Source organism: Canis aureus, chromosome X (genome assembly GCF_053574225.1).
Source record: "Canis aureus isolate CA01 chromosome X, VMU_Caureus_v.1.0, whole genome shotgun sequence".
NCBI classification, from domain to species: Eukaryota; Metazoa; Chordata; class Mammalia; order Carnivora; family Canidae; genus Canis; species Canis aureus.
The window spans coordinates 106,475,827-106,495,397 of record NC_135649.1 but is presented as its reverse complement, the minus strand read 5'-3'; the positions used below and the strand labels follow the sequence as shown (position 1 = coordinate 106,495,397).

Genomic DNA, 19,571 nt, shown 5'->3' with positions numbered 1-19,571 from the left:
GTCAGATGGTTCCCAGGTCCTGCCAATGCCACGTCCCAATGGGCTGTGGCCTTGGAGCAGCAGTTTATTACCAGTGCCTCAAAGGCGGCTGCTCTCTGCAGGCCCTTTAGCTGTGCCCATAATCTCTGTGCATCCTTGGATTTGGGTAGAGTGGAACAGGTGTTATTTAAGAGACGCCATAAGCTACCTTAAAAAGAATATTTACATGTACTCCAAAAAGGTTTTACTTCATAAAATTTACTATGAGATTTAAGAAGTTTGGTTAAATGAGCCAAAGTTGTCATAAACAAACTTAGAATAGGTTGCAAAATTGCCAGGTGATGCAATTAGCAAGGTTGTGGGACACCTGCTACAATTATTTTAAGACGTTCTCGCCCTGGTCTAGTCAAGGACTCTGGAGTTCCTAAGATAGTCTGTTCTCAGCCACCCCCTACCCCACCCTCAGCCCTGGCACTGAGGCCTGACCAAGGAGGCAGCTAAGAATGGCATTCTGGGTACTGGCACTGGAGGACAAAGGTGCCCTCACCTGGAAAGCCCTGCAATCTCATGGCGTTCCTGTTACTGTGGTGAGTCCCAGGACCAATGCCTAGAGGGAGACACATTTGCCACCTGCAGAGAACTTCTGAAAACATACTTATGGGGCAGGACAAATGCTGCTTCCAGACACAGGACTGCAGCTTCCCTGTAGGGCTGGTAGCAGAAAGCATGGCATGGTTGTCAGGGGCAGTTTGATGAAAGAGGTGGGGTGTGAGTGGGACGCTCCCTGCAGGTGACCTGGCTCTGAGCCAGAGTGAGGCCCCGGGCAGCTGGCACAGTGCCATGCTGATGGGGGATGGGAAGTCAGGGAGAAAGTTCACTAATTTATCTTGGTGCTCACAATCTCACTTGTCTTCTCTTGAAAGAAGCAGTAGTCTTTTACCCTTATTACAAAAGTAGTTAATATTTATTGTAGAAAAATCTAGAAAATTTTTAGCTAAAATTTTTTTCCCAGCAAAAATATTGTTTTTATTCTAATTCCAGTTAGTTCACGTACAGTGTACTATTAGTTTCAGGTGTACAATATAGTGATTCCGTACTTCCATACATCACCTGGTGCTCATTAGGACAAGTGCCCTCCTTCATCCCCTCACTTGTTTCACCCATCCTCCCCACTCCCTCCCCTCTGCTGACCAGCAGTTTGTTCTCTAGAGCTGAGAGTCTGTTTCTTAGTTGGCCTCCCTCTCTTATTTTTTTCCTTTGCTCATTTGCTTTGTTTCTTAAATTCCACATATGAGTGAAATCATATGGTCTTTGTCTTTTCTCTCAATGACTTATTTCACTTAGCATTATACTCTCTGGCTCTATCCACGTCATTGCAAGTGGCAAGATTTCATTCTTTTTATGGCTGGATAATATTCCACTATATATCATATATATATCACCTCTTCTTTACCCATTCAATCAGCTGATGGACATTTGGGCTGTTGCCATAATTTGGCTGTTGTAGATAATGCTGCTGTAGACATCAGGGTGCATGCACACCTTCAAATCAGTATTTTTGTATCCTTTGGATAAATCCCCAGTAGTGCAATTGCCGGATCATAGGGTAGCTCTATTTTTAACTTTTTGAGGAACCTCCATACTGTGTTCCACAGTGGCTGCACCAGTTTACATTCCCACCAACAGTGCGTCAGGATTCCTTTTTCTCTGTATCCTCACCAACACCTATTGTTTCTTGTCTTGTTGATTTTAGCCATTCTGACACGTGTGAGGTGATAGGTCATTATAGTTTTGATTTGTATTTCCCTGGTCAGTGATGTTGAGCATCTTTTCATGTGTCTGTTGGCCACCTGGGTGTCTTCTTTGGAGAAATGTCTGTTCATGTCTTCTGCCCATTTTTTAATTGGATGATTTGTTTTTCGGGTGTTGAGTTGTGTAAATTCTTTATAGATTTTGAATCCAAACCTTTGATCAGCTATGTCATTTGTAAATATCTTCTCCCATCCCATAGGTTGTCTTTTAGTTTGGTTGATTGTTTCCTTTGCTGTGCAGGAGCTCTTTTATTTTGATGTCCCAGTAGTTTATTTTTGCTTTTACATCTCTTGCCTCAGGAGACATATGTAGAAAGAACTTGTAATGGCTGATGTCAGAGAGGTTACTGCCTGCCTGTGCTCTCTTCTAGGATTTTTCTGGTTGCAGGTCTCACCTTTAGGTCTTTCATCCATTTTGAATTTATTTTTGTGTATGATGTACGAAAGTGGCCCAGTTTCCTTCTTTTGCATGTAGCTGTCCAGTTTTCCCAGAACCATTTGTTGAATAGGCTGTCCTTTCCCATTGCATCTTCTGCCCCGCTGTGTCAGAGGTTAATTAGCCATATAGTTGTGGATTTATTTCTGGATTTTCTATTCTGTTCCACTGATCTACGTTTCTGTTTTTGTGCCAGTACCATACTGTTTTGATGACTACAGCTTTGTAATATAACTTCAAGTCTGGAATTGTGATGCCTCCAGGTTTGCTTCTCCCTCCCCCCAGATTCCTGTGGCTATTCGGGGTCTTTTGTGGTCCCATACCGATCGTAGGGTGGGTTTTTATAGCTTTGTGAAAAATGCTGATGGTATTTTCATAGAGATTACATTCAATGTGTAGACTGCTTTGGGGAGCATAGACATTTTAACAATATTTCTTCTTCCAATCCATGAGCATGGGCTGTCTTTCCATTTCTTTGTGTCCTCTTCAGTTTCTTTCATCAGAGTTTTACAGTTTTCAGAGTACAGGTCTTACACCTCTTCAGTTAGGTTTATTTCTAGGGAACTTATTATTTTTGGTGCAATTGTAAATGAGATTGTTTTCTTAATTTCTCTTTCTGCTGCTCCATTATTGTCATATTGAAATGCAATGGATTTCTGTACATTGAATTTGTATTCTGCAACTTTACTAAATTTGTTTATCAGTTCTAGCAGTTTTTTGGTGGAGTCTTTCACGTTTTCTATGTAGAGTATCATGTCATCTGCAAACAGTGAACATTTTACTTCTCCTTACCAATATGGATGCCTTTTATTTCTTTTTGTTGTCTGATTGCTGAGGCTAGGACTTCCAGTACTATGTTAAATAGAAGTGGTGAGAGTGGACATCCCTGTCGTGGTTCTGATCTTTAGCAAAAAGCTCTCAGTTTCTTACCATTAAGAAGGATGATAGCTATTGGTTTTTCATAGATGGCCTTTATTATGTTGAGGTGTGTTTCTTCCAAATTTACTTTTGTTGAGGATTTTTATCATGAATGGATGTTGTACTTTGTCAAATGCTTTCTTTGTATCTATTAAAATGATCATATGCTGCTTATCCTTTCTCTTATTGATGTGATGTATCATGCTGATTTGCAAATATTGAAACACCCTTGTAACCCAGAAATAATTCACTTGATCATGGTGAATTATTATTATTATTTTTTTAATTTATGATAGTCACACAGAGAGAGAGAGAGAGAGAGAGGCAGAGACACAGGCAGAGGGTGAAGCAGGCTCCATGCACCGGGAGCCCGACGTGGGATTCGATCCCGGGTCTCCAGGATCGTGCCCTGGGCCAAAGGCAGGCGCCAAACCGCTGCGCCACGCAGGGATCCCAGTGAATTATTTTTTGTTTATTGTTGAATTCAGTTTGCTAGTATTTTATTGAAGATTTTTGTATCTGTGTTCATCAGGGATATTGGCCTGCAGTTCTCTTTTTTTTTTAGTGGTGTCTTTATCTGGTTTTGGTATTAGGATAATGCTGGCTTCATAGAATGAATTTGGAAGTTTTCCTACCTTTTCTATTTTTTGGAATAGTTTGAGAAGAATAGTTCGTTCTTCTTCTTCTTCTTCTTCTTTTTAATTCGTTCTTCTTTAAATGTTTGGTAGAATTTTCCTGTGAAGCCACCTGGTCCTGGACTTTTGTTTGTTGGGAGTTTTTTTGTTTGTTTTTGTTTGTTTACTCATTCAATTTCTTTGCTGTTTATCAAACTGTCAAAATTTTCTATTTCTTCCTGTGACATTTTTGGTAGTTTATGTGTTTCTAGGAATTTATCCATTTCTTCTAGTTTGCTCAGTTTGTTGACATATAGTTTTTCATAATATTATCTAATGATTGTTTGTATACCTGTGGTATTGATTGTTGTTTCTCCTCTCTCGTTTGTGATTTTATTTATTTGAGTCCTTTCTCTTTTTTTCTTGATAAGTCTGGGTAGAGATTTATCAATTTCATTGATTTTTTTTTTTTTCAAAGAACCGGCTTCTGGTTTCATTGGCGTTTTATTGTTTTTAAAATTTCTGTATCATTTATTTCTGCTCTATCTTTATTATCTCCTTCCTTCTGCTGGTTTTAGGTTTTATTCTTCTTTTTCTAGCTCCTTTAGGTGTAAGGTCACATTATTTATTTGAGATTTTCCTTGATTTTTGAGGTAGGCCTGTATTGCTGTATCTTACCTATTAGGACTGCTTTTGCTACCTCTCAAAGACTTTAGACTGTTGTGTTTTTATTTTCATTTGTTTCCATGTATTTTTTTCTTTTATTTCTTGATTGACCCATCCATCGTTTAGTGCATGTTGTTTAACCTCCATGTATTTGTGGTCTTTCTAGATTTTTTTCTTGTGGTTGACTTCTAGTTTCATAGTGTTGTCAGAAAAGATGCATGGTATGACTTGGATCTTCTTGAATTTGTTGAGGATGGTTTCGTGGGCTAATATGTGATCTATTCTGGAGAATGTTCTGTGTGCACTTGAAAAGAATGTGTATTCTGCTGTTTTAGGGTGGAGTGTTCTGAATATATCTGTTAAGTCCATCTGTTCCAGTGCGAAATTCAAAGCCATTGTTTTCTTGTGAATTTTCTGTTTAAATAATCTGTTTATTGATGTAAGTGCGGTGTTTAAGTCCTCTACTATTAACAGTTTATTATCAATTAGTTCCTTTTTGTTTGTTTTTAACTGTTTTATGTATTCAGGTGCTCCTATGTTGGTTGCATATTTACCATAGTTATATCTTCTTGTTGTGTTGTCCCCTTTAGTATTATATAATGCTCTTCTTTGTCTCTTGTTACAGTCTTTGTTTTATTTTATTTATTTTTTTCAGTCTTTGTTTTAAAGTCTATTTTATCCAATAGGAGTGACTTGCTCCTCTGGCTTTCATTTGCACGTTTCCCCATCCTCTCACTTTCAATCTGCATGTGTTTTTAGGTCTAAAATAAAGACCTATGTGCCCTTGTAGGCAACATACAGATGAGATGGGTCTGAGTTTTTTTTTTTTTTTTATCCAGTCTGACACCTTATGCCTTTTGACTGGAGCATTTAGTCCATTTATATTCAAGATGACTGTTGATAGATGTGTACTTATTGCCGTTTTATTACGTGTTTTGTGATTGTTTCTGAAGATTTTCTCTAATCCTTTGTCTTTCAAAATTTTAAGCTAAAAAATGTTAAAGTTCGTGTCATCATTTAAAGATTTTATTGAATACCTCTCAAACTTCTGTTTATCTACACATTTAAAGATTGAAACTAGGGGCCCCTGAGTGGTACAGTCGCTTAGGTGTCCAACTCTTGCTTCCAGCTCAGGTCATGATCCCGGGGTTATGAGATCAAGCCCCATGTTGGGCTTTGTGCTTGGCACAGAGTCTCCTTGAGATTCTCTCTCTTTCTGCCACTCCCACTTATGCTTTCTGTCTGTGAAGTAAATAAATACATCTTTAAAAAAATTGAAACTAAATATGCACTTATCCAATAATCCTGCTTTTTCCCCTACTGAACATTGTAACATGAATATTGCTTCCATTTATTACATGTAATTCTAAGTTATCATGCATAGTATTTCACCAACTATAAGCACCTTGATTTCTTTAGTTAATTTCCTGTCAGTAGATGCTTGGGTTGTTTTCCTATTTAAGAACAGGACTCAGTGATAAGTTTTGTGTCTATGTTTTTATGCAAATCTGTCTATTTCTTTAGAGTAAATTCCTAGGTGTGGAGGAATTGCTGAATCAAATGGTATGTCCATTTTAGGATTTTAAAATACATCTTACCCGACTTCTCTTGAGAAAAGTGGTACCAATTTATATTTCCATTAACAATAGATGAGATGGTTTTCTTTCACTGAGTTTTGCATTGTAAAGATGCTGTCGGAGGAGATGAAAGGGACTTTTTTTTGTTGAATTGACATAAGGGGAAATGTTAGTCATATTTTCATTTTGAAGACCATTATCTCAACCCCAGCTATGGATCATTGAACCCAGACAGGCATTTGCTGAACATCTATTATAATCCCAGTCCTGGGCTAAACATCCCTGCCTTTAGTGCCAGTTTTGAATACCTAAGGACAGCAATTGTGTGTATGAAATTACCTATTGGAATAAGAGTAGAATATGAGATACTGAGCATTATAGTGGGGGGAAATTTTTTTTTCTGCCAGATGTTGAATTGTAGCAGTGGTTCTCAAAATATTGTTCCTGCATCATCAGCATCAGCATCCCTTGTGATAAATGAGCATTACCTAATCCCACCCGTGACCTATAGAATCAAACTCTGGATGTGGCCCCAGCAATTTATATTTTAAGATTTTAACCATCAGATGTCTGCTAGATGCTGAAGTTTGAGAACCACTGAGGTATAAAAATGCAGCAAATGCAAAAGAGGTCAATGTGATTACATAAAGGTAGTTCTGATTGCCTGGACTTGTCCTAGTTTTAACACTGAAAGTTCTGTATCCCAGGAGCTTCCACAGACTTGGGCAAACAGGGATGGTTGGTCACCCTGGTAAAGGAGAGGAGGTTCTCTTTGTTGCAGCCTCAAGGTAATTATGGCAGAAAAAGAACAGAAGGGCCAGAAGAGGAAGTTTCAAGATGGAGGACAGATTTTAGAAGCTGCTTTCTGCTTGTCAGTTCTAGGCTGATAGATAGAGTGGCAGGAGGTTACCTGTAGGAAGCCAGCAGATGGCTAAGGCATCTTGCTGAATCCCTTGACATGAGTCACAGCTGTTAGTACTTGATACTTTCTGGAAAGGGGTAGGTTGGCATTCACCAAACTACTGCAAGATGCCAAATTGAAAAAAAAGCCACTATTAATCTTAGCAGTGATGACAATGAAATCCCTTTACAGCAGAAAATATAACCAGAAGTGCTTTGTAATTGCAGCAATTTCCATGTCCCAACTGAGAGTCCCCTAGATTCTAGAAGAATGGTATCCGGCTTATCTGATTATGAGAACTAAGCCGGAATAAGATGTAACATTCATTCCCTCAGAGTGAGCATTCATTCCGGATTTTCCAAAGCAATTGCAATTAAAACTATTTCTGTCCTTTGTACAATGATAATTTGTTAGCCATGTAAAGTATCAGTTTTGAAAGTATAGTCTGCAAAATTATAAGAAAAATGTCTAATTATATGTTATAAGCACAGTGTTGAGGAGTGGTGAAGAGAGAATGAGACAAGAGGGCTGATTTATATACATCAGGTAAAAGTATCAGCAGTGCCTTATTTTTCCTAAACCAAGAGTTCTGAATTTCTTGGTATATTAGAATCACCTGAAGTGCTTTTTATTTTTTTAAGACCTTATTTATTTGAGAGAGAGAGAGAGAGAGAGAGCACAAGCAGGGAAAGGGGCAGAGGGGGAAGGGAGAAGAGTCTACCCGCTGAGCAGGGAGCCCAACATGGGGCTCAATCCCAGGACCCTGGGTCATGACCTAAGCCAAAGGCAGACACTTAACCAACTGAGCCACCTGGGTGTCCCACCTGAGGTGCTTTTTAAAACATACTCATGTTCAAGGCTCCATCCCAAAGATTATGGCTCAGAAGGTCTGGGCAGGGGCTTTGACATGGGTCTACTTCTTAAAAGCTTCCCAAGGTATTCTGATGTACAGTTGGGATTGAAAATCCTTGTCCTGACCTAAACCAGTAGATCTCAACTAGCATGCACCAGAATAACCTGGGGGACCTGCTGAAAACTCTGGACCCCATTTCCAGAGTTCTTGATTCAGCAGGTCTGAGGTGGGCCCCTATAATTTGTTAGAAACAAGTGTCCAGGTGATGTTGATGTTGCTGGACCTTGACCACATACTGAGTACCATTGTTTTAAACCATTCTTACCTCAAACTTCAACTGATTTCATAGATCATATCTTTTACTCGTTATTGTAGACATGTGTATAGCTATCCCCTCTCCCCAAATACCTCTATGCATCTTTACTGAATTTAAAACATATTTCAGGGATCCCTGGGTGGCGCAGCGGTTTGGCGCCTGCCTTTGGCCCAGGGCCGGATCCGGGAGACCCTGGATCGATTCCCACGTCGGGCTCCCGGTGCATGGAGCCTGCTTCTCCCTCTGCCTGTGTCTCTGCCTCTCTCTCTCTCTCTCTCTGTGACTATCATAAATAAATAAAAATTTAAAAAAAATTTAAAAAAAAAAAAAAATAAAACATATTTCAATTAAAAAATACACTTTAGAGAGCTATAGTATCAGTTCACCTTTTTAGATATTGCAATATAGATAGTTTTCTTTTGATATATCCGTTTTCCTTCACTAAATGGTAGGTCCTTTAGGGACATTTGTATTGTTGAGAGCTTCCCTATGAAGCTTGGAATATCATAGGTGCTTAGTAAATGTCAGTGGTCAATGATTATGTATAGAAATTACATCATCATAACCAAACCCAACTATTCCTGGTTGTTTTTATCATGATATTTAAATATATTAACATCTTCAAAAACAGAGTCCTAAAATATGTTCATTTTATGAGCTATAGAACTCCCTATTATTACATAGGACAAGTAAAATAATCAACTCAGCAGAAGTAACTAGTGAATCTCACCAAGAAGTATAATAGTGTTGCTAAGATGATACATCAATAGTAAATCCTGAAATGTGGATTGATATGAGGATTAGCTCAGTAGTATAAGCATACACTTAAGACTTTTGAAAATAACTGTCATAACATGTACTAGAATAAAGCCATGTTAGTACATCAATAAATTCATGCAAAAGACTAAACATCCTATTATTTGACAAAATAATAATACATTGTATTGATACAGTCAGCCCCTTAGCAAAAATACCGCAAACACCCACAGTGGAAAAAAAAAAAAACAGACACAGATATGCACTCAATGGAAAATTCAAGTACATCTCTGGAGAAAGCAGCTATAGCAAGTATGGAAATAGATTGAATTAAAGAGGTCAGTATGTACTTTGGCCCACACATTCTCCTTTAGAATCCTGCCCTCCCCACCCCCTCACCATCCCTCTCACCTTCTTTTGAACTGACCTTTATCATTTGGCTCTGGATGTGCCACTTCTGCCTCAGAGGCTCCTGGAGGGATCCTAAGTGAACACATTCACTAATACTAGTTCCTCTAAAGAAGTCAAAAGATAGATTGAATTTAAGAATGAACTGCTTCCAAATTTAGTCGAGTCTGAGTTGTCTTCCGTTGTGTTAGTATATTTACAAAAGTTTGCTACAGAGAAAGGGAAGAAGCAGTCTGGGTTTTGAAGTCTGACAAGTGAAAGTTGGAGGCCTCTCATTTTGTTAAATCTGACCAAATGTGGATACAACAGGAAAAGATGTGTGAGACTGGCCAGAATGGTCCTACAATAACCCCATTTGTAAGTGTCAATATATATATATATATAAATCCCTCAAACTTCCTCGTAATGTAAAACTTTGGAAAGTAATGCTTTTAAAGTATTTGCTATATGATAACTTTCCTGAATCATACACCTCTGTGGGTATGAAACTTAATGTGGCAGTTACAGGAAAGCATGCAAAGAATATAGGGAAAAGAGAATATATTCATTCAGGAGTGTTAGGACCAAAGGACTCCAATCTAAACCAGCATTTTATCTGATTTCTCTTTTCAGCATGTGTCACTACCATGGAAAGGGAGTATATGCTACTTTATTCCTCGGCAGTAGGGAGGGCTAAGAGTACACAGGGGTAATGGAACGTGCATGGAGCTGGACAGGGATTTTCATTTTGTTAAAATCTACATTTCGATTGAGAGTCTATTGGGGAAAACATGTCGAGGCACTGAAGTTTTCTTGGAAAGCTGTAGCTACAGTTAGGATATAACTTTGTGACTTCAAAGGTCAAATAGTTGAACCTGCCTGGGTTAGTTGCCCACTGAGTATGGTCAGTTGCTTGGTGAACGTGTCTGTCCTGTAAACGAAAACCCTCGAGGTTAGTTCGTCGTTGTTCGCTAATGTGGGAATTGTGGGGAGACCCCAGCAAAAAAGGAAGGTTTGACACAAATAGAAAGCCAAAAGCAGGCCTGTGCTTCAGGCGCAGATCTGAAAAAGAGAACTAACAAATAATGGGGCTAATTACAACATCCAGAAAATAATATTATCTTCTGTTCGAATTTTAGTCTTTGAATTACATAACCACAATTTGTATTTTTGCTTGAAATAGGAATGAAATTTGCTGGTGTTGACAAATGTAAGAGCAGAATGCTACTATGTAAGCTTAGTGAACTGTAAACAATTTTTGTATAACCTTCAGAAGAATTTTCTATAATATATACACGTTTACTTCTAAAAGAATTGATTTTTATTACACAAGTTGGTTACCTTTGACTAGTTAAAATTTACAACATACATTTATGTCCAAAATCCCTTTAACCAGTCACTACCCCCAAGTCCCTGTTAGCTCCAAGAAGCAGCCACTATGATCTCTTTGATATGTATTTTACAGACCTTTACTGTGCATTTGCATTCATGTGCTACACTGATATGGTACTTATCTAAAAAAAATAGGAATGGTATTTATACATTTGTATCTGTGCCTTGCTTTCTTCCAACACGTCTTGGAGATTTTTTCCATACTAGAATATTAAGACCTACCTCTTTTCATTTGCTACAGAGCAGTCCGTAGTAGGTTATGCCATAATTAAGTCATTTTCTCCTGTTGGACATCTGGTTTGTTGCACACTTTTCTCAATTATAGTGATGCAGCAGTGAACATATGTAGCCATGACTCCACAGTACACATGAAGCAGGGATTGGGCCGTGGCTCTTGACCTGTGGCTCCCAGACCAGCAGCTTCAGCGTCACAGGGGGACTGGTTAAAGATGAAAATTCTTAGCCTCCACTCCAGACTTACTAATTCAGAAACCCCGAGTGTGGGGCCCAGCGATCTGTTCAATAAGCCCTCTAGGTGATTCTGATGCATGATAAAATTTGAGGACCACTGGCAGGAATCTATATGTGTCCATATACACATAGATGTGCACATGTACATATACAGTTAGCTCTGCTGCAATGTGACATATCTGTTCCTAAACATCACTGTGTTATACAAAATTGTGCAATAAAAGCCACAGGCTTATGAGAAAAATGGGGTTAGGGACACAACAATCAAATGTTATCTATGACACATGAAAACAAAAGCCAGGAGCCTAATAAAAATGATAGCACAGGCTCCTTGCTCAGTGGGGAATCTGCTTCTCTCCCTCTCCCTCTGCCCCTGTTCGCACTGTTGCCTGCCTTCTCTTTCTCTAAAAATAAATGAAATCTTAAGAAAAATGATAGCACAGTCTTATGCATGTTATTAAATGAGTAAATACATAAATATTAGAGTGAATATGGCATATTCAGTTGAAAAGACCTGAAGTTTGCTTGTGGGAGTGGGTATTGGGAGGCTTGTAGCTTATGAGTTATTGTATAGTGGTTGAAGGAGGGTGATCGGAAGTTAGAAGGAAAATTTTAACACCAGATGTGGGTGGCTATGGTTTCTAACACATGTGGTGAACTGAGGTAACTAACTGGTCCATGTTGGGATGTGTGAGTTTTGTGTACTCCTGTGTGGCTCAGTTCATTTGGTCCATTTTTTGCTTTGCATTTCTTGAGGACGAAATTACACATGAGCAAACATGAAATTGCATTTAGGCCCCAATTTTTTCCCCCAGTGTGTCAATCACCTTAGAGTAAATTTGCCTTTTCAATATAAGTGTTAGAGCAGAACTGACTGTACATACCTATACATGTGTTTATAGATACATTATGCAGAAAAGGACCATGTACACAACTAAATGCTGGTTTTTCACTGAATATTTTTTCACTCCATATTATCTTTTAGATATTTTTTCCATGTTGTCACGTAGTTACTCATTTTTTAAAAGTGGCATTTAAAGCATTAAGATATGACTAAATTGCTCATTAAAATGCTTGCAACAATTTATGCTCACACCAACATGCTTCCTACACCCTGGCCAGCATTACGTATTACTAAATTTACTAATTTTTGCCAATCTAATAGTTACATTTCTTTTTCCTCTCCCTCCCTCTCTCCTCTCAGATGTATATGTATCTGTATGTTTGTATGCATAACGTGTCTGAATGTAATATGTAATATGGATATAGGCATATGTATGTGTATAGACACTCATTTACATTGTGAGGCTGCCTCCCATAAATAAACTGATAGAAAAAGGAGCTTAAAAAGAAAAAAAGCTTTAAAAGTGTGAAACTGGTGAAGCAGAGGCTGAGATGGGTGGAAAAGGAAATAAAATAGATTTGCCAAAAAAAAAATAACAAACAAACAAGAAAAGCCTATTTAAAAGGGAGAGAAGAGAAAATTCCCTTTCTGTTTATTTAGTTATTTTTTCTTTTTCTACCTTTGGCAAATACAGTGTATCCACTTCATGAGATAAGATGCTGAGTTGGCCTTGTTGGGCTTTGATCTATCACTCTGGCCAGTTGACACCTCCAGAACTGCAGCTTACACTGTGAAGCCATTCTTCAGCAAAACAGCCCTGAGGGCATCAGATTCTTGTGTTGATCAGTGTAGGGTTCCATGGCCCCGACAAGCTGAGTAGACACAGCTGATCAGAGGCGTGTGGTGGCTGTGGCCTGCGAGTGTGGGGCCTCTCGCAGCAAAAGCCGCAGAAATGGAGGCACATGCAGGTGTCAGATGTCTTCCTGTAAAGAGGTTGGCAGTGGACATAAATGCTTCCAGCTGGGCACAGTACCAGGCAGGAAAGCCATAATGATTTCATAATTAGATCACATTGGTTTATGATCATTGTTCTTATTAGGAAATATCATTGGCTTTTGACGATTTATTGTGTGAGAAGAGACTTTCGTATAAACACTGTGATTTGCATATATATGTAATATATACTTGCATATATATCTCCAAGTTAGAATGACTTACTAAAAGTGATCACCGAAAAAGAGGATGGAATATTGATGTCAAGATGCAAAAAAAATATAAGGAAGTTTAAAAATTATGAAGATTAATATGATGTTGCCCCTTCAGAGTCATGCGTCTTCCTCTATATGAAAGCAGCAGGAAGACAGAGAACCACTAGCTGGATCCTTCTCTGTTTTGCAGTGAGGTTTTTGTACCTTGAAATCTCAAACTGATATTAAGAAAATATAAAGAATAGGTATATAGAATTAACATTTCACTTCTAAATTAAGAACTTGCTTTCCTGCCCTCACTTCTCCTCCTAGTGTCATAGTATCCTCTCATGGCAAGGAGGTATTATGTTGAGAGGGAGAGTGAAGAGAAAACATTTTAACTCATAAAAGAGCTTTCAGTCTCACGGGAGCTAGAGCAGTGGCTCTGAAGCAGGCAAGGACACTGCAGAAGGCTGTGCTTGCTCTCTCTCCCTCTCTCCCTCTCTGTTGTGTCTTCTTTCCTGATTGTTAGGATTTATGAATGTAGCTCTTAGGATCAGCCCAGGGTGCAAAATTTGGTGGTGAGCTGCAATACCAAAGCAAAGCATTTCTCCCACTCGTCTGCACAAAGCCAGCTGCATAATTTGTAAGGCCCAATGCCAAATGAAAATATGGGGCCCCCTGTTCAGAAAGCAAGAAGAAGAGCAGTTAAAGGTGCTCAGGTATGAAGCTTTGGCCTGCCTTCCATGACCTCTCTTTCTCTAGACTTGTCAATTTTATTTGCAATTTAATGTCATTGTAAGTTGTAAGAAAAATAAAAATTCTAAGTCCTCAGCATAATTTTACTGTTCACCTGTACAATGTTAGTTTTAAATTAAAATATAAGAGCTTTTGACATGCGTGTGGAATCACCAAATCACCAAAATTATACAGTTTGTATTTTGTAGCTTAAACATGCACATATACTTTGTTCTCACCAGGACAGTGGAAACGCTGCACGAAGCTAACCTGCCTGCTTTTATGTTATTTCTTAATGCACATACATTCTATTCACCCTTGCTACTTCTGGCTTGCTGATGAGTAAGGGAGGACTGAAAGGGAAAGGAACTAGGGGTCGCCTTGTCTTTCCCTTTCCTTCTATGTAATTTTCAGTTAATACAGGAAAGTAACAAAAATAAGAAAGGGTATGATAAGGCCCAGGTCATTCATGTTGCTTAGAATGCCATTGCCTTTCTTTTGGTGATCAAAGCAAATCCTGGTCCCAATGGAAAGAGCCCTTTTGGGGCTATCCAAGGCTCCATCTACTCAATCCTAGATGTGACATGCTTACCTTGTACTCATTTTGAGTCTCACTGAACTTACACACATTGTGGGCCTAGGGGAGTTCTGTGTTTCTGGGTAGTATCAAGAATGCTGCAGGCAAATGGGGCACCTAGGGGGGCCCCTTTGACAGCATAGGCTGCATATCCATGTAGCTGGCCCTTTCAGTATCGGGGGAAGCGTCTGGATAGCCGGAAGTCTCCTGCACATACTATATGAAGGAGCCCAGTTCACAGCAGGCTGGACAGTGCCAGTAGTGTATTCATGCAAAGTGGTTTCCTCGAAACTAATGTGATGCACTTATTTCAAACTCCGTTGAATTAATATCATTTTGGCAACAGTTGAATCTGTGAAAAGTGCTCCCAGTTCCACAAGGAGGACCTTTCAGATGGGCCTTTGAAACCTCCAGACTAAAGCTTGAACCAGGTGCTCATTGTTGAATCAATCTCTGTATCCCTTACAATTTTGTCTATCTTTCTCCCAGGGTTTCCAGCAGGAGAGCTCCAGAAACCTTTTTTTTGGGGAACAGAATATCCTCGGTAAGTAAATGAGTGAAGAAGCCAGTTATTGATAAGTAAGGGAGACGTGCTGGTTTGGCAGAGAATAGGATATAAAGTCACAAAAACAAACAAAGCCAGTGGTTGTTCAGCACAGAGATGGTGCAGAACCAGGTGTGGGTCAGTCCTGCTTTTGTCGTTTAGGTATTTGTTTTCCTGTTCTTTTTATCAGAGTGTATGACTGGACAGGAGAGGCAACTTCTACACATGGAGCTTTCATTCTTATGCATTTATTCACTTGTGCATTGACTCATGGTACAAATATTTGGACCTTCAAGGATTGTTGGGACTTGAGTTGATGGTGCGGGGTCTAACCCATGGAAGAAATGGAAGAAATCATGTAAGAAGAGAAAAGAAAAGTGTGTACAGAATAGCAAAGATTTTGGTTTGTCTGGTCCAAGTAGTATATGAAGGGAAGTAGTGGAAAAGACATCTGGAAAAGAAGTTTGATATTTGATATTGGAGGGCTGTGAGTGCCAGGTAGGGAGCCTGGACATTGACAAGCAGTAGAAAATATAGAAGGTTTTGAACAAATAAAGATAATCAAATTTGTCTTTAGAAATATAATCTGGGTAGTTATACAATAGGTCAAAAATTGGCAGTCTCTGGAGTTAGAGATATTAAAGGTCATTAATACCAACAGATTGTGGACTTAGGTAATTAAGAATTTACATAGTGGGAATTCTGATAATATTAATTGTTGGTAATATCACCACTTTTATTATGTGCTTTGTATGCTCTGGTGCTTTAATATGCAGAAAATTTAGTCTTGCTTTTAGAAGTTTAGGGTCTTGTGTTTCGGTTTGGACAAATGACAGTTGAGATATTTTATAGGTTAAAAACATATGGGATCACATACATATAAACATACGAGAGATGTGGTAGCAATATTTTGATTTGGACTCCCCCAAGAGCAGACCCTATGACAAGGATTTGAGTTCAAGGAGTTCTTACGAGAGGTGACAGCAGAAAACACCAGCAGGGGAGCAGAGATGGCAGACAGGGAGGGAAGGAAGCCAATAAATTGTGTTGTATGAGTTTTCTATGGCTTCCAGAATTAGGACAAACTTAATGGCTTAACACAAAACCAATTCATTAGCTTATAGTTCGGTAGGTCAGAAGTCCACCCTGGGTCTCACTGGGCTAAACACAAGATGTCGGCACAGCTGCATTCCTTTCTGTAAACTGTAGGGAAGAATTTATTTCCTTGCCTTTTCTAGCCTCTAGAGTTGGCCCCCATTCCTTGGTTCATGGCCTTTCTTCCATCTTCCAAACTAGCAACGTTGCATTGCCCTGACCATAGATCCATAGTCACCTGTCCTTCTGACTGTCCTCTTCTGGCTTCTCCTCCACTTTGAAGGACCCCGGTGAGTATATTGGGTGTACCCAGATAATCCTGGGTAATCTCCCTATCTTAAACTCAGAGTATCAGCAACCTTAATTCCCTTTTGCTATGTCATAACATATTCATGGCTTCTGGGGATTAGCATGCAGACATCGTTGGGTGCCATTATTCTACCTACGACCTATGTATTTCCCAGTCTGTTATCACTGTGAGCAGCTGGGGCTTGGTGCTGCTGGGGAACTGTACAACAGGCTTCAGCATAATCCCACCTCAGTGGCTGGGGAGCCGGGTTGTTTAGCATCCAGCTCACCTTCCCACATTGATTTGAGGGCTGCCACCAAGTGTATTAAGTCTCTGGCGTTGCCTAATCCCAACCAAGAGGGCTCTGGTAGCCAGAACAAATCCTCAGACAGCTAGTTTCAGGTGTTAGCAATTGGAAGCTGTTGGATTGGTGTGCTCATACATGGTGAGTGCTGACGCGACCAGGAGCTGGCATTAGTAAAGCTTTAAGGAAGCACTCTATTAGCGAAAATGAGAATTCTTTGTTTGTATTAACCAAATCCATTAATATCATCCCAAACCTCAGCTGCAAAGTTTTTTTTATTAGCGTTCAGATAGTTGGAATTGATTTTCCCTATCATTCAGATAAAAAATTTACATATATTTCTAGAAAACTAAAGATCTAGGTTAAATATCCTCTAGGTTTCCTTCAAACTAAACATGTCCTAGGATTCTTTGATTCTGCTTGTCTTTAGCAGTTCAACTGGGCTTCCGTTATTGTGGTTATGCACCTAGAGACTTGGAAATAGTCTGATTAGGTTTTAAAGTTACTGATTCAGTGAATGTGTTTATTGGGTCTGTGAACATGATTTTCTGATCTAAAAGTCAAAATCATAGAAACCTCGGAAATAATATTAGTGTCTATGAGTGCAGCCCTATGCTGAGCCATGTTTGATACTTGAGTGGGAGAGAGAGATTTGTATTTTTTCCCTAAAGAAGTTCTGTGTTCTCACTGAAGCCTTCCATCCTCTATTATGATAGCTGCTTAATGAATAATTATTAAGCATCTTTGGGGTATGTGGCATTGGAAAGATGGAGATGCTGAAGACATGAGAATCACAGTCCAGTCAGATGGCTTCCCATACATCTGTTTTGGATGGATAGCCTCCAGACCCAGGGAGTAGGTATCCTTTGTGTTCTCACTGGTTAGCTTAGTCCTTCCCTGATTGTTGAGTCTAATTATGGGGACAAGGACAAGCTACATTGTTTCTAGAAGAAAGGATCAGGATCATAAGTAGCCTAAGACAACATCCCAAATTGTGTGTTCCACGAAGTAGTAACAGAGGTAAGTCATCCTCCCTTTTGTTTTGGAGAATTACAATACTCAGCAGCATAAAAATGTGCAAGCAGTTCTCTGTAAGAAAGAAACACTTAGATGTGTTTAAGCCAGAGGTTCCTGAAGTCTCCCCTTTCCTTGTGTTTTGGAAAATGCTGGTCTAGAATTCACAGTTGAAGAAAAACAATTGAAAGAACTTGAGGACACTTGAAGGGGAACCCTATAAGTGTCTTCACATTTTTGAAGGAGAGTTAAGGCAGCAGACAATTTACTGTGTTCGGTGGGGGTGGTGGGGTGTGGTCAGAGGGTATTCAGATAGAGACTATCGGCGACCAGTAGGTAGAAGACAAAGGAAGGAGACTGCAGATCAGTGTTGGGGAGAGCTGTTTTATTTAGAACCATCTGAAAAGGAAATGGTCCTCCTCGTGAGCTCCTGGTCATTGGAAATCCCAGGAGAAGTCCTATGACTATTGGAATGGATTTTTATAAAGGAAGCCCATGCCTCTGCTAAGGAGTCGAAGTAGATAACCTGAAAGCCGCTTTCAAATCAGAGATTTTAATGAATTTCTGAATCAGGCACAGAGTAGCCCTTACTTGTTGACAGCGTGAAATCATGGTTGCTGCAGGCAGCGGCCTGGCTGTCCTCTTGTTGACAGCAAAATCCAGTGCATACGTTAAACCCATGGGGTAGTGAGAACACGAGAGAGATTGAGTAGGTGGAAAAATTGTCATTTTTTCCATTTCACTTTTGAAAGGCTCGATTTTTCTCTGCAACAGTCTTCTTGTTTCTGGCCAGCCAGTCACATTTTAAACGGCATTTGAGTTTATTTATTTATTTTTATGGCATGCTCATTTAGTAATGTCCATTGACGAAATGGAAGATGTGACTTCAGCATTATGAAACATTATCATTCTAAGGCTCAGTCACATAAAATTACTTTTTCTTGTCCCCTGTCCAAAGGATCATGATTATGAGACTGAGAATTGGAACTTACAGTGATTCAGTCATTTTCTGAATTCTTTATTACCCTTTGCAAATAGGAAGCTCATTGGAGCAGCCCCTGTTAAGGGACATTTATTGCAGAGCAGTTGCTATAAGCTTCCATTGTTCATTCCCTAGGTCTGTCCAGTCACCAGCATTGACCAGGGGTTGTAGAGGACTGAGTACTCTGCCCAGGGCTGAAAGGCATAAAAAAGGGGCAATGTTACAGGCTGCATAGTGATAGCTCCTGCTGCAGAAACCAGCACTATGTAAAATTATAAGTTTGTCCCACACTGCCATGAGAGCTCCATGATTGAAATGCATAATTTTACTCTTACTTCCTTAATGAAGGTTTGCAATGATGTAAAAACAGTAGGAAGCGTTTTTTCAAATGCAAATTACCTTGCAGGAAAGAAATAACAAAGGGAAGAATTGCCACCAAGGGGAAAAATTAAATCTTCCAGCACTTCCTTGGGTATAGTTGAGACAAACAATTAGCATGTTAAGGATCATTATGTCCTGTAATAACATGTTGCTTCAAAAATTTTCGTTCTTCCCACTTATGGGTCCTTTCCATTTGCCCGGGTGACTTTGATGTCACTTGTCAGGCGCCAACTGTGAAATATTTTTAGCATAATTGCGAATCTCAGAAAGAATCCTCATAACAAGGATTTTAAATTGTCTTTAATTCTCATCTACATGTTAAATAACTAAAATAAGTTACATGTAGACCTATCACTTCCTTGAAATGGTAAAGTTAATTAACTGATTAGTTAAATCATTGTTGCTTTCTTACTGTATACTAGGTACAGAGAATTTAGCAGTGATCAAGTAGATAAGGGTTTGGCCTTCATGGAACTTGTAGTTGAGAGAGAGGGTCTCAGACACACACGCACATCCAGAAGCCTCCTTATGGATTTCTT

The 19,571-nt window shown here is 39.3% G+C and overlaps 1 protein-coding gene across 5 annotated transcripts in view; it reads left to right on the top strand.

Moving 5' to 3' along the window:
• The window catches only part of PHEX (phosphate regulating endopeptidase X-linked), a 209,922-nt gene that overhangs the window by 168,163 nt on the left and 22,188 nt on the right, over positions 1 to 19,571 (top strand). For 4 of the 5 annotated variants that reach the window (XM_077890213.1, XM_077890215.1, XM_077890214.1 and 1 more), the window contains one exon: positions 14,913 to 14,967. The exons of the other annotated variant lie outside the window; for it this stretch is intronic. In XM_077890213.1, coding sequence (XP_077746339.1) covers positions 14,913 to 14,967 — 55 coding nt within the window. The remainder of the gene's footprint in view (positions 1 to 14,912; positions 14,968 to 19,571) is intronic. 5 annotated transcript variants of the gene reach the window in all.